The following is a 15,000-nucleotide window of genomic DNA, read 5'->3' on the forward strand; positions in this document are numbered from 1 at the left end:
CACATACACATATATACAAAAACCACAAATTGCACAACAGCCCCAGTCTATCCAGACTGTGTCATCCCCAACCCCAGGTCAAACTCACCCTGCTCGGGGTAGATGGCAGGCAGCGCGTGCATGTGGTGTGTGATGTAGTGGGGAGGCATCTCGGGTGGGAAGAGGTGCGTGGGGTGGGGCAGGAGGGCGGCGTGGTGGTGGTGGTGCGCCGGGTAGTGCTGGTGGGGGGGCATGTGCGGGTGGGGAGGCGGAGGAGGGTGCAGCGACGGGTGGAACTCCAGCGCGCCGTGCGGCAACAGCATCATCTTACGCATGCTGTTCTCCTCCATCACCTGCAGAGGGCAGCAGAGGCAGGCGGGGAGGGAGAGGGTGGGAGAGAAGACCAGTTATGGGTCAATGACTTGGGCTCAGACATCAGGTGGCACAACCACAGCTAATGCCCATCAATTAATTAGTAATCGGTAATGAATGTACTGCAGTGAATATGCTTTGTTCATAGATAATCCCCTAAAATCAAACAAAAAAAAGAATCCAAACAATAGTGGCATTAACTGTGACTGCACCCCCCTCACGTGTGCTACTACTAAAACGTCCGTCTAGTATCAAGGTCTACAATGGAAAAATACTACTCGTAATAGCATTTTTATGAGATAATGTCACGAATGAATCATGATTCATTGTTGTTCACACTTAAGAACATTTAATTTGTGTGCACTCAAAAATGGGAAAGGAAAGGTTCTACGTATGTACATTCATATGTTCATTGTGATAAAAACAACTTTTTGTTTTATCGCTTTGATAAACATCAACCTTAAAAAATGTGTCTAGGTCTCCACAAAATGACCAACAGAATAATGGAATACTACTACTTGTCAATAAGGTTATGACACAGTGTCACATCATTGAGGAGTCACTGTTGCTCACACTCAAAAGCACTTTGGGAAAAGAGACATTTTGCCTCTGGTTACGTAATGGTGATGTGGCAGCGAGAGTGAGTTGAGTTGTGTGTGTCACAGGCTGAAAATCAATATCTATACCCAAGTGCCTTCCTCTGTCCACAGTCCACCTCGTGCCTTGAGACATCTCAGTACTGCCCTAAAAAGGCAAGATGCAGTAAATACGCTAACGTTGAAACTGAGAAAAAGGCCCTTACAGTCTTGGCATTAGGTTTGGACATTGTGGTTCCTGCAAATTTGACATTGCAATATTTGGACCCATTTGGACCATACGGCTTTGTCACAAGATAAAGGAGGTGTAATGAAGACAGTTTTCAGTCTAAACTCCATTTTGACAAGTCATGACTGCACGTTGCCTTTGTAGGGCAGAATACACAATTAAAGATGAGAGGATGAGGTGCTCGACCTTCCTCCCTTTGTTTCCTCCATGGAAGGTAGGGGCCAAAACAAGGATCAAGGACAGAGGAGGCAACTGGAGTATATATATTGAGACTTCACACAATTCCCAAAGTCATGACATAATGTCACATCATGAAGAGTTGCCCACACTTACTAAAAACATTTCGGGGCGTGGGGGGAAAAAACCAAACATTTTGCTTTAGGTTGGATAATGATGATGCAGCATAATGATGAGGCTCAAAAGCATTCTCATCAGCCAGGTAACTGTGATCTATTCTACAGCGCCTCTCTTCATATGCAAGGTCGCGTCACGGCAACATAATCTACACAGCTCATTAGCTTGCCCAGTCAGCGCCGTTTAATTGCCCTTAATTAAGCTGATGCATGAGGTGCGCTCAGCTGCTGTGCTAGGGAACCTGGCACTAATTGGAGATGCTGCCACTGTATTCATTCGCTGGCTCTTTGTAGCATACTTCACTGCTTCTGCAGCGTTGGCACAAAGGGCGTGTGGGTACGGAGAGAGATGAGGGACAAACTGTACCGTTACCTGAGGCATGTAGCCTGGAGGCAGGTAGAGGGGGCCCACGGAGCCATTGTGGGAAAGCATAGGCACGGGAGCAGGACCTGGAGAAGGGCAATAGAAACATCAGCATCAGCATCAGCATCAGCATCGTCATCAATAGTCAACATCAATATCATCATCATCATCATTGTCGTCATCATCATCAGCATCAGCATCATTGTCCTCATCATCATCAGCATCAGCATCATTGTCGTCATCATCATCAGCATCAGCGTCATCATCATCATCATCAGTACCATCATCACCTGCCCCAGCCCCATTACCAGCCATCACTAAGAACAACAACATGTTATGAAGTGAAGTGGAGTCATTACTGTCATTAAAGTGGAGAATTTTCCAACGTGATTATGGCCATAACACTCATAGCTGTGTGTGTGTGTGTGTGTGTGCGTGTGCGTGCGTGTGTGTGTGTGCGTGTGTGTGTGTGTGTGTGTGTGTGTGTGCGCGCGCGCGCGCGCGTCCATACCTGGAATGTATTGTATGTGACCACCTTCTGTGGGGACAGTGAAAGCATCTCCTGGATTGACTTGTACCAGGATCATCTAGAGAGAGAGATAGACAGAGAGAGAGAGAGAGGGTGGGGGGATAGGAGAGGAAGAGAGAGATTTTGATATGTTATAAAGTTCTTTATTTACCATATTTTATTTATATACTGTACAATCAAACCTTTGAAAGCACACAAAATAACAAATATACATGCATAAGTGAAGATAGCTTGAGAGAGAGAGAGAGAGAGAGAGAGAGAGAGAGAGAGAGAGAGAGAGAGAGAGAGAGAGAGAGAGAGAGAGAGAGAGAGAGAGAGAGAGAGAGAGAGAGAGAGAGAGAGAGAGAGACATATCAGATACAGGTCCCGGGTGTCGTGTGAGAGGGCACCGAGGGCAGCTAGGACTGCATTTGCCTGGACAAATGTTTTCCTGAGCCGAACATAGCACAGCTTATGAAAATATACCCCTCACCACAGTGAACGATTATGCCTACGAAGCCGCATAACCCAGCATTCTTACATTAATCAGCGCAAAACACATACGTATACAGTGCATACTGCATCATAGAACACAGTCGACTTTTCAATAAGCTATGCCTCGCATCCGCTCCTAAAATAAAATATTTGGAGAAATCAAAGATAAGTCCTTCTATCTTAAGCCCTATTCAGACAGGACTATGTATGGGACTTTTATGTATGGACCTGGGGTAATGTGAATTCTTCCTTTATAATCTACTGTATGTAATAGACACGGACTGGATATCAAAAAAAGAACAGAGAGTGGGAGGGGTAAATCTTCACAGACTGTTGTGACAGTTTTGTCGTCACCTGCGTGGCATCGCCACAACATATCATTGGTTTTTGAGCATACTTTTACGAATACATGGAGGGACTTGTTCCCGTTGATTGTTCCGGTTGAACAATTTTAATACTTCTAATAATTAAGAATGTATCTGAAGAGTACGTTTGACCTTCCTGCTTCCTGACATTTTTGAACAATTCCTTACAACAACAAAACTGAACTTGCTTCACCCAGGGTAATTTCTCTTCTCTGGATTGTTTTCACGGCAGGTGAAATTTGGTGTCAACTTCACCAACATACTCCACTATTTTTTATTTACATAGCTTTAGATGAAGTGTAATGCAAGATATATTTCAAGACGCTGTGCTGTGTATCACCTTCGACATAAACTATTTGGATTATCAGAGATGAGACCTTCTGTCTTTGGCTGCCGCTGGCTGTATTAGCTGTGGGTGGCTTCGCCACTGATTGGGGTCTCGCTGGCAGACAACACAACAGTGAAGGTCGCCGTCACATTGTCATTCGCTTCTTTTGTTTATTTATCACAAGAACACTCACCATGGCAACAACAATCAGCAAGGTTATTGCTATCATCATCATCATCATCATCATCACCACTACCACCACCACCACACCATCATCATCACCATCATCCTCCTCTCATCTTCATACATTTCACTAATACGGTATCTTTCTATAGACGATTTACGACAAAAAAAACTGACAGTGTGTTTGTGTGCGTGTGCACTCTGCATGCCTGCCTGTAGGCATGTATTTGTGTGCTGTGCAATGTGTGTGCACATGTGTATGTGTGTATGTGTGTTTTGCACGTGTGTGCTACGTGACGGATGCTGACTGTGTACTTGCAACGCCCGCACAACAGACGTTCCAGACTCAGCTGGGTTTTGTCAAGCATGGCAAATACCTCTCTCCTCTCCTCTCTTCTGCTTTCCCTTCTTGTTTCATCCTCTGCTCTCCTCTCTTCTTCCCCCTTCTCTTCTCGCTACTCTCACCTCCTCTCCCCCTCTTCCCTACACCTCTCCTCTGCTCTGCTCTCATCTACCGCTCCACTCGTGTCTCTTACCCTCCTCTCCTCTGACCTACTTAAGGCGGGTCAACAACGACTGACAGCAGGCATACAGACAGCTAAGCACACAAGAGCTCGAACAGACACAGACACAGACAGGCACTCACACACATAGTCCAATGAGACACGCAGACACGACAACATACACACACAAGCGCGCATGGTGAGCACATGTATTCAGCATCAATCATCTATGATAGCCGAATGAGCATGCACACATGAAGACACATTCACACGTACACTGCGCCCCCAGCCCCCGCACATGCGCAACGCATCCACGCACACTGAAATGGATGCATGAACATACGTAGTCTCTCTCTCTCTCTCTCTCTCTCTCTCTCTCTCTCTCTCTCTCTCACTCACACAAAGCTAGCACAACACACAAGCACACAAGACAAAAGGTAGCCTCACTTACACACGCTCACTCACACACACACACACACACACACACACACACACACACACACACACACACACACACACACACACACACACACACACACACACACACACACACACACACACACCTGATAGTCATTGCTGCTCACACCTGCACTGGTTAAGTCAACAAGCCTGATCAGCGATTGGTGCCCTATGTCAACAGAGGGCCTATCTCGTGCACTTATCAGCCTCAGACACACATATCCGCTCAGCGATGACGCGCCCGCTGTGCAGACTTGATAACAGAACGAGGTTAACGAGAAACAATAAACTTTTATTTTGACGGCTGTTATTCGTAAACACTGATATCAATAGCGAGGTCACTGATTAATGCAGGTTTACATAACCCGTGTGACAAGTGACATTGTCTGATGTCATGCATTGTAACGTAATATAATATACTGTAAATATAATTATTACATTACACTTAAGCTTAGCTGATTGTTTTATCCAAAGCGACTTACAGTTATTTACAGGGTATATCAGGCAGACGTTACAGGGCTCTGTGTACAAGAACTAACAGTTTAAAAGACATTTTTTTTATCCAAAAGCCATCTGCACACTACATTTTTTGCAGAGATAACTTTAAATTCTTAATCTTACAGTTTTATGTTGTTTTTTAAGCACCGGGAGCATCTTTACTTTGCTAATTTCATTGTACAGTACCTGTACAATGACAATAAAGACAGTCAACCATTCATTCATTCATATTGATGACAGCCCCTGAAGCATCAGTTCTGTCAAACAAGTAATACAACCGTTACATAGAAATACGGAACATTTGTTAAGTTAAACTTTAATGATGATGAGTATGATACAGATATCTTGCACTAAGTGGCTACCTAGCCAATCAAATAACTACAGTCACATGCGAAATAGGAAGAGAATGTATTTGGGGAATGTACAGTGCAGTCTAAAGTGGATATAGAAGGGCACCAGCACGAGACTTACAGTATGCTGACACAGAAATACACAGGAACCTTAACACACATTTCACCAAGGAGGTAGGTGTGTGTGTGTGTGTGTGGGTGTGCGTGTGTGTGCATGCATGCATGTGCATGTGTCTTTCTCCCCTCCGAGGAGTAAATGTAAATAATCTCATATCCTATATCCTATATATAAATTCTAGGAAAACTTTTGTACGCAAGCACATTGACACAAACTCGCACACACTGGCAGGCAGGCAGATGCACACACACACACACACACACACACACACACACACACACACACACACACACACACACACACACACACACACACACACACACACACACACACACATGCGCGGGCACACACAGACACACACATGCGCACGATCGCACACACACACTCATGCACGCACACAACCCCACACACAACCCCACACACACACACACACACACACACACACACACACACACACACACACACACACACACACACACACACACACACACACACACACACACACACACACACACACTGTTTAAACACAAAGGCAGCCGTGCTCTCCCTCTCTCACACACAGTGTGTGTTTGTTGGCTCTGCCCTGCTGGGTATGTACACAGGGCCTGGCAGCTTGACAAACACAGCACTTCCATGGGAAATGTACACACAACTCACACACACATGCATGCTCACAGGCACCACCACAGACACAGACACACCCACACAGACAGACACAGACACACACTGAAGCACGCACACACACGAATAGCCACACACAAGCACACCAAAAGACACTGGCAAAGGCCCCTGCATTCCTCGTATATTATAGACATGTACACAAACTTGTGTTTTTGTCTTTTTTTCAAACTCATCAGCATGTGTTTGCATTTACATACAAACAAATGCACGGGTGCACACAGGCACATGGGTAGCCACACATATAGCCACACACATGCATGCCTGCACACGCACGCACGCAGACACACACACACGACACACACACACGCCAGTGTGGGAGAGAGAGACAGAGGGAAAGCAAACCACCCAAGAAGCCATTTTCCACATGTCGCTCTGGAGCCTGAGCAGAGCCCAGTGTGACGGCCTCAAGGACCCTGGCTCCTGAGCAGGCTAGTGGGACACAGGCCAACTCTCAGACTTAGCCCCAGTCCCAAGTACCAGCCCCAGCCACAGCCCCAACAGCCAGCCCAACCAGCCATGACACATCCCAAAAGTCTACTATGCCAGTGTTTCTCAACCTTTTTTAAGCAAGGCACCCTTTCAATTCATGAAAAATGTCAAGGCACCCCAAACCAACAAGCCGTAACATGGCATCGCATCCGATACCACACAAGCTTAGAAAAGTAACACATTTGGAGACGTCACACGACCTACGTTTGAAGTTGCAGCTGACTGGGGCGACCTATATTTACTTTATTGTGCGTAATTGGCAGATTCCATTGACTAGCATTAACTTATCAATTTATTATATTACATAATTTATTCATCAGCCACGTTTCCGCAGAACCCCTGAGGGGGGCCCGCGGCACCACAGGGTGCCCCGGCACCCCTGTTGAGAAACACTGTACTATGTAACACACTATATAGGGTGCAAGTATTGTGTCTTGTGGCGTTTTCTTTATATGACATGCACACACTGAGTGTGCTCCCAGAACATTGATTATTTTATGCAATTTAATGTAAATAACAAACATTTGTAGAAATGTCATGTAAATACGTAAACATTTCAATCCTACTATGGGGTCTCACTCAGGCAGCGAGAGCAATGGCTTTGGTAACTGCCTTATCACATGACTACCCACAGGGCTCCTGGCTGGAGAGACCAGCGCAGCCCACCCTTGAGGTCAAAAGTGGCATAAAAATGCACCTAGAGGCACAAGCTACCACAAAACCTTGCCAAAACCTGACTTCTCCATAGACAGCACGCTACTTAAGGTGTAAAGGTGCAAGTTGTGTCATTTGGTTTTCTGCCGTAGATATGCCACTGAAGAGTGGACGAGCTCACTTTTTCAAACTCAGAGCATGGCCAAAAAACAATGTCAAAACTAATACAGAGCACCTAAGACTACTGGGTGTGAGTGGCATTGTTTTGTGTTGCATATGTAGGTCACTAAATAGTGGACGAGTTTGCTTTTTCTTCTGACAACAGCAACAGCCCCGAGAGTCAAATGAGGAGCCAGCGGGCCGGCCAGCCATCGGGCAGGGCCCCAGCGGTCAGTCAGCCCAGATTCAATAAACACCAGCAAACACAACAGGCTCCAGCGGCAGGCCTGCTAAAACTCACTGAGCGCAGTGCTATGTGCCTGCGTGCATGCGCATGTTTGTGCGCACGCGTTTGGTTGTCGGAGCACCTTGTGCGCATGTGTTTTCTATGCACTGTTTATCACAGAGAGGGGGAACAGAAAGAGAGGGAAGGAAAGGGGCAATGTGGAGAGAGGGAGAGAGGAGGCGAGAGGGGGAGAGAAGGGGGAGAGAGAGAGGGAGAGAGGGGGAGAGAAGGGGGAGAGAGAGAGGGAGAGAGGGGAAGAGAGAGGGGGAGGGACTGAGGACAGACATTGCGGGAAATGGGACAGAGGGAGGGGAGGAAGAGAAGGTAAAGAGGGGGAGTGGTGGAGGGAAAAACAGAGAGAGAGAGAGAGAGAGAGAGAGAGAGAGAGAGAGAGAGAGAGAGAGAGAGAGAGAGAGAGAGAGAGAGAGAGAGAGAGAGCTGTGTGTGTGTGTGTGTGTGTGTGTGTGTGTGTGTGTGTGTGTGTGTGTGTGTGTGTGTGTGTGTGTGTGTGTGTGTGTGTGTGTGTGTGTGTGTGTGTGTGTGTTTGGGGAGGGAGGGAAGGCAGGCAGACAGGCCTGGGGGTGGGGGGGAGCATGCAAGGAATGCAGGATCCAGCCAGAGAGGAGGAGGAGGAGGGAGAGAAGAGAGGGAGAGAGAGAGAGAGGGGGGGAGGGAGAGAGAGAGAGAGAGAGAGAGAGAGAGAGAGGGAGAGAGAAAGAGAAAGAGAGAGAGAGAGAGAGAGAGAGAGAGAGAGAGAGAGAGAGGAGGGCGGAGGAGGGAGGGAGGGAGGGAGGAAGAGAGAGCGAGAAAGAGGGACACTGGTATGTCTGGAATGCAGAGGCCAGCCCCCACAGTCACTGCCATCCCTGAGAGCTCGGCCAGGAGAGAGGGAGAGAGAGAGATGGACAGAGGAGAAGGGAGAATAAAGGACGGGAGAAAGGGAGGGGGGCAGAGAAAGACGAGGCAAAAATCTGAGTGAGATTCTGAATAATGAGAGGATAAGAAGGCCACACGGACGAGCACAATCTTGGAAATCCCCTATGCCTATTTAGAACGACGGACACTCTCTCTTTCATACACAAAAATACTCTTTTCATTCTGGTCCGGGTACATATAATATATCAGTAAAATGATCCTGCTTGCATACTCTCTCTCTCTCTCTCTCTCTCTCTCTCTCTCTCTCTCTCTCTCTCTCTCTCTCTCTCTCTCTCTCTCTCTCTCTCTCTCACACACACACACACACACACACACACACACACAAAGCAAACACCTTGCGAGAACACAAACACAGCAGCCTGTTCCAGAAAAAAAAACCCTTTTGAGGCCTGCACTGACAAACACAAAAGCGACAGGGCAGGTCAGAAGTGCGTATGAGGGGGCCCAAGCATCCGGATGAGATGAGCGACCTTTGGAGTTCCACAGCCGGGCCAATTAGTCCAAAAGAGCAGAGATCCAGGTCAGTCAGGCCGGCCGGCTGGCTGACTGAAGGACAGGCAGAGAGGGGGGAGGGCAGGCAGGCAGACTTCCCATATCAAGAAGACATACGTGAAACTTACAAAGCCATTCAATAGTGAGTTATTACAATTGTTGTTCAGGGTAAAGGAAATCCGAGGCAGTCAAGGTTGCAATTTCTATACTTTAAAAAATATATATATATTTTGGGCTTTTTTGATAGGACAGTGAAGACATTTACAGGAAGGGAGTGGGGAGAGGGAGGCGGGGAAAGGTCGGCAAAGGACCCGGAATCGAACCCGGGTCAGCCGCATAGCAGAAGAGTGCCCTACCGTTAGCGTCACCGTGGGACAATTTTTATACTTTAAGTGCCTCGGATTTCTTCTAACCGATGAGCACCAAGGAAAAAAGGTGAAGACCCTGAAGCGCTCAGAATTCCTGCTTGTTCCCAGTTATGCAATTGTTATACATACACGTAACGCAACGTAACTTCAGTGTGGGTCACATGACTGAAGCACATACACATTCCAGGGGCCTCATGTACAAAGACCTCAGTCGATTCCCAACTGAATCTTTAGGTTAAGTGAAAATCAAAGACACATTTGCACCTGAAATGTCAAATGTATCAGTCCATGCATAAACAGGTTTTCATGCTGATTCGAGGGGGATGTAGGATTTCACATGAAATTTAGTGCAAATGCACTTTCACCAGTGGTGAATATCAGCTGCCGATTAGGGGAGGACTCTATTTTTGCTGGAGCCGCCCATTGATATCCATGCTCTGCTGGATGACATTGACCATTTGTTTATGTATAGCACCTCTGTGCCTGTGTGCGGGGATAACCCAAGTTGACGCGATAGTGCTCCGCAGTGATCCCAGTACCGGTGTGCATGAATATGGTATGTGAATTATAAGCCCTTTTGACATTTTCTTTTCTTTTTCACCAATTACTTTAGGAGACAGAACATGCATCAAGAATGGGCCATGTCAGATAAGAACTATTAGTCCTGTTTAAAGTTTCACAAATTTCTTTTTGGGTGTATAATGGGTGGATTAGGCGGGGTTGTGAAGGAGGAGGCAGAAAAAAAGGCCCAGCAATTAGAGAAGGAGGTTGGAAGATGCATCACGCGGTGAAGCGGCCAGCTTTTAGTGGCTGAACAAAAGGATAACAATCCCACCATGCAGTTGGGCTGAGGAGGCGATTTCCCGGGCAAGGTAAATATTTTGTCTTCTCAGGGACAGCCAGGAGGGTGTGAGTGTGAGAAACACACACACACACACACACACACACACACACACACACACACACACACACACACACACACACACACACACACACACACACACACACACATGCGCGCACGCACACGCACATACAGACTCTCTCTCTCTCTCTCTCTCTCTCTCATTCTCTCTCTCTCTCTCTCTCTCTCTCTCTCTCTCTCTCATAACCACACACACAAAAGACCAACTGCAGGCCAGAAAGACAACTTAGCTCCTTTAACCATTCAATAAGGAAACTTTTTTCTGCTCATGAAAACAAAATAATAACACCGAGTTGCCTTTACTCTGTACAAATGTACTCAACATCAAGGTCACTTTACAGGGGTAAAAAGGAGTGAAATTAACCATTGCTTGATCAGAAAGCTCTTCATCGACCAGGCGTTCTGAGGTTTTGAAGAGTAGAGTACAGGAGGAGGGATGGTGAGGGGAGGTGAATAGAGAGCTCGGTGGCCTTGTGTGTAGGACAACCACCGGATGAGATGATTGGCTATTGGCCATTACATTACATAACCTTTACATGATATCACATGGACCACCAGACGCGTTTATCTAAGGCAACTTACAAACAAGAACATATTCAGCAACAGACAATGTGTGGGGATAACACAGAGCACATAGGGAAAGAGAGGTTAGTGCAGTTAAGTTTTGTTTTAAAAATGAAGGAAAAGTGTCTAGGACAAGCTTCTTGAAGGCTGATAGAGATGAGCCTTGGTAGGTTGGACCATTATTGGTTATTTGAAGAATGAGGGAGGAGAGAGAGAGCAGGGCAGGGAGGGGAGGGATGGTGATTACACAGGCTGGTGGCCTTGCCTTAAAGGATAACTGCGATATTTTCAACATTAAGCCTCATTTCCGAGTTGTCTGCAATGTTCTAGAACTCCCCTCACCATTTTTTTTGATGTTTACTGCTGTCTCGGGTATTTGCCAAATTTTGATTCATCCCAACCTGCTTCAGAATGGCAAGTCGCCTGCATGTCCGACCATGTCCTTAAAAGCACCAAAAACGTACATATTAAATAATATCAACTCACCGGAGTGGTTACTGGTCTTCACTGGTCATCCATATCAAAATTTGTTGCGGAAAGATGCTTCTGTCATGTTTTATTTGGCAGCTCGTTCATCCACGAACTATTTTCTTAGCCTCCACACAGCCGTGGATAAACTTCCACTTAGCAGTTGAATCTGATGTGCTACACTCCACACCACTTGATGGCGCCATTGATGTCGATTGTTCATTGTCCTTGAGCATGTAAATAAATACAGAAACTAGGCAGTCAGTAATCGGTACACCAGAGAGAGACTGTGTTGGAAAGTTGGAGGAGCAGATTGTATATTCTTTGTAAATTTCTTAGTATTATTTATTTTATTTGTTTTGTATTCGTATTTGTACTACAAACTACAACTACAACATGTCCTCTTTCCGGTTTCGGTGGCGGAGTAATATCAACGAGCATCCAGTCTTCAATAGAACTCAATGGGATTTACAACATGTCAAATTAAACACGACAGAAGCATCTTTTCGCAACAATATTTGATATGGATGACCAGTGAAGACCAGTAACTACTCCGGTGAGTTGATTTTTTCTGAAAATGTTCGTTTTTGGTGCTTTTAAGGACTTGGTCGGACATGCAGGTGACTTGCCATTCTGAAGCAGGTTGGGATGAATCAAAATTTGGCAAATACCCAAGACGGCAGTAAACATCAAAAAAACGGTGAGGGGAGTTCTAGAACATTGCAGACAACTCGGAAATGAGGCTTAATGTTGAAAATACCGCAGTTATCCTTTAAAGGACCAGTTCAGTCAATTTCAATGTGCTGTACCCGGTGATGCCACATTTTTCGGCTAAGCCCTTTCCGAGATATGAGCTATTCTAATGGGGGCAGCATTTGTTTACATTTTTTTTAAATGAACATAGGCCTACTCCAAATATTTTCCCGTAAGGTACCGCTGTTTGCTAGTTGTCTGCTGATGCTGTATACCCTTTCGGATGGTTTTGGGAATAAATAAAAATGTTTTTATGAAATGTAAACAAAGAGCTGCCCCCATTACAATGACCAGGATCTCGGAAAAGGCTGAAGAAGAAGAAAAAAAAACCTTAGGTACTGACAAGTCCAGGGTAGTGTGAGCATTGCAACTGCATGTTGAAATTGACCAAACTGGTCCTTTAATGGTGCCTAGTGAAGGACCAACCACTGAAAGAGGCGCAGGGCACCAGTAAGGTGTAAATAATAATCGATATGTATCGATGCATAGAATCTAATCATATCGTTGGGCATTCGTAGCCCCTTAATGCGCGCCGTACCTCCAGTGGCACGCTGTAATAGTCATTGAAATGTACCTACCATAGCACTACAATACTATGACACAACAAAGGCTCTTTAGTAATGCACCACGACTTGGTCATTACCATACTGGTAACAACAAATGTATAAAGCCGCGCCTTAAGGGGTTAAATGGGTGGTTGACGTGACGCCTTGTATTTTCGTAACATTGGTTAAAAACCTACAAAACTGTTATTTTTCCTTCCAAAAACAAATGTCAATGAAAGAAGATGTGGTAAATTATTTTTCATATTAGTCTTAGATGAGAAGAAACATTTTTGTTAAGATTTATGGAAAGGTTTATATGTCAAATATCCTGCGGTGTGACTGTACCATTAATGAAACCTGGAATATAATATATATAATTAACCAACAACATTTTGAATAATGTATGAAGCATTTGGCATGATTGCATAAATATAAACTTTATATTAAGATATGTGAATGTGAAAAAAACTCAAATTGCATCCTGTGGGGTGACATGTATGTCAATGTTTGTGAATGGGCAGCTGCAAGGCCAACTACAAGGGTCTTAAAGACTGCCTCCTAAACAGTCAGTACCTCAGTTATTAGAGAGTGCTGTGGAAGTTTAAGGTGACTATTAACCTCTTAATATGTCTTCATATTGCAATGTTTCTATCACGCAATGCTTAGGTTCATTTTATGGTGTCCTTAGGTTCATTTTATGGTTATCGACTGCTCCTATAGAAGGAAAAACGTTTTTTTTTTTTTTTTATAAATGAAAAACACATATTAAGATTAAAAAACAATATCAAGTTAGCATGAGCTCAGATGTCAGTCATGAATACAAAAGGATTAAAATGGCCATAATGCAGTGAATTTCCTGTGGTGTGACTTCATTTTCCTGTGGTGTGACATGCCTATGAAATGTGTTGATGCAGGACACATTTTCCCAAAAATGGCAAAAATTAGGCGAAATTCCACGGACCACTAAGTGCTTTATTTTTTCCCCAATTTTTTCACGAATTGGAATAACTTTTTTTTTTTTCAATTGTGTTACGCCCTTAAACGTCAACCACCCAAATATTGAAATTAATCAAATCGCTAGCCCCTGCCCCTGCCTAGCAGTTAATTGTGCAACATCATAGAATCAAATCGTATCGTATCAGACAGGCCTACATCATGAGGGCCGCTATAGTGCATTGTGTTATGCCACTCATACCTTATGTGGGCAGATTACCCATAGGGAGACAGCTTCAAATCCTGGGTCACATCCCAACCCTGCCACACCTCTCTCTCCCACTCACCTTCCTGTCATTACACTATGGTCATGTCAAAAAAGCATGAAAGCTCAGTCACATGCAAATCCTCGAAAAAAAAGGAAACCAATATCAGGCTGACCAAACGATGGACAGCCAATTATAGGGGCGTACAGATTCGCTGCATGCAACAACAAATCCTCTATCAGAGAGGTGATAGGATGATATGCACACACACACACACACACACACACACACACACACACACACACGCACGCACGAGTAAAGAATTTCTGCCCTCTACTGTGTGCCAATGACATATTGACATATTTTCAATGTGTCCCTAATATTTTGCATGATCATTTTGCCAATATGATTGTCTTACTCGTCATGCCAATAAAGCATTATTGAATTGTCTGCTTGGCTTGCATGGGAAAACTCAGCCCTCCTCATCTCAGCCTGCTTCAGCCCCAGACAGCTCAGTTCTACATCAGAAGAATGCTTCACCATGGCAACCCGCAACAGCACCAACACAAGAGCTCTCGTCCAATCAGCAAGGTTCATATCAGGCCAATGAGGTGGAAACAGGAAGGAACTTGCAGAGCTACGCGAACAGAGAAAGAGAGAGAGAGAGAGAGAGAGAGAGAGAGAGAGAGAGAGAGAGAGAGAGAGAGAGAGAGAGAGAGAGAGAGAGAGAGAGAGAGAGAGAGAGAGAGAGAGAGAGGAAGGTAGAGGAAGGGAGAGAGAGACA

The 15,000-nt window shown here is 45.2% G+C and overlaps 1 protein-coding gene across 2 annotated transcripts in view; it reads right to left on the minus strand.

Moving 5' to 3' along the window:
• Nucleotides 1–15,000, minus strand: part of LOC134440083 (fibronectin type-III domain-containing protein 3A-like) — a 46,418-nt gene that overhangs the window by 21,638 nt on the left and 9,780 nt on the right. For both annotated transcript variants that reach the window (XM_063190011.1, XM_063190012.1), the window contains exons 3-5: nt 2,405–2,480; nt 1,903–1,979; nt 89–332 (exon numbers count right to left, since the gene is read on the minus strand). In XM_063190011.1, the coding sequence (XP_063046081.1) occupies nt 89–332; nt 1,903–1,979; nt 2,405–2,480 (397 nt within the window). The remainder of the gene's footprint in view (nt 1–88; nt 333–1,902; nt 1,980–2,404; nt 2,481–15,000) is intronic.

This window comes from Engraulis encrasicolus, chromosome 23 (genome assembly GCF_034702125.1).
Source record: "Engraulis encrasicolus isolate BLACKSEA-1 chromosome 23, IST_EnEncr_1.0, whole genome shotgun sequence".
NCBI lineage: Eukaryota > Metazoa > Chordata > Actinopteri > Clupeiformes > Engraulidae > Engraulis > Engraulis encrasicolus.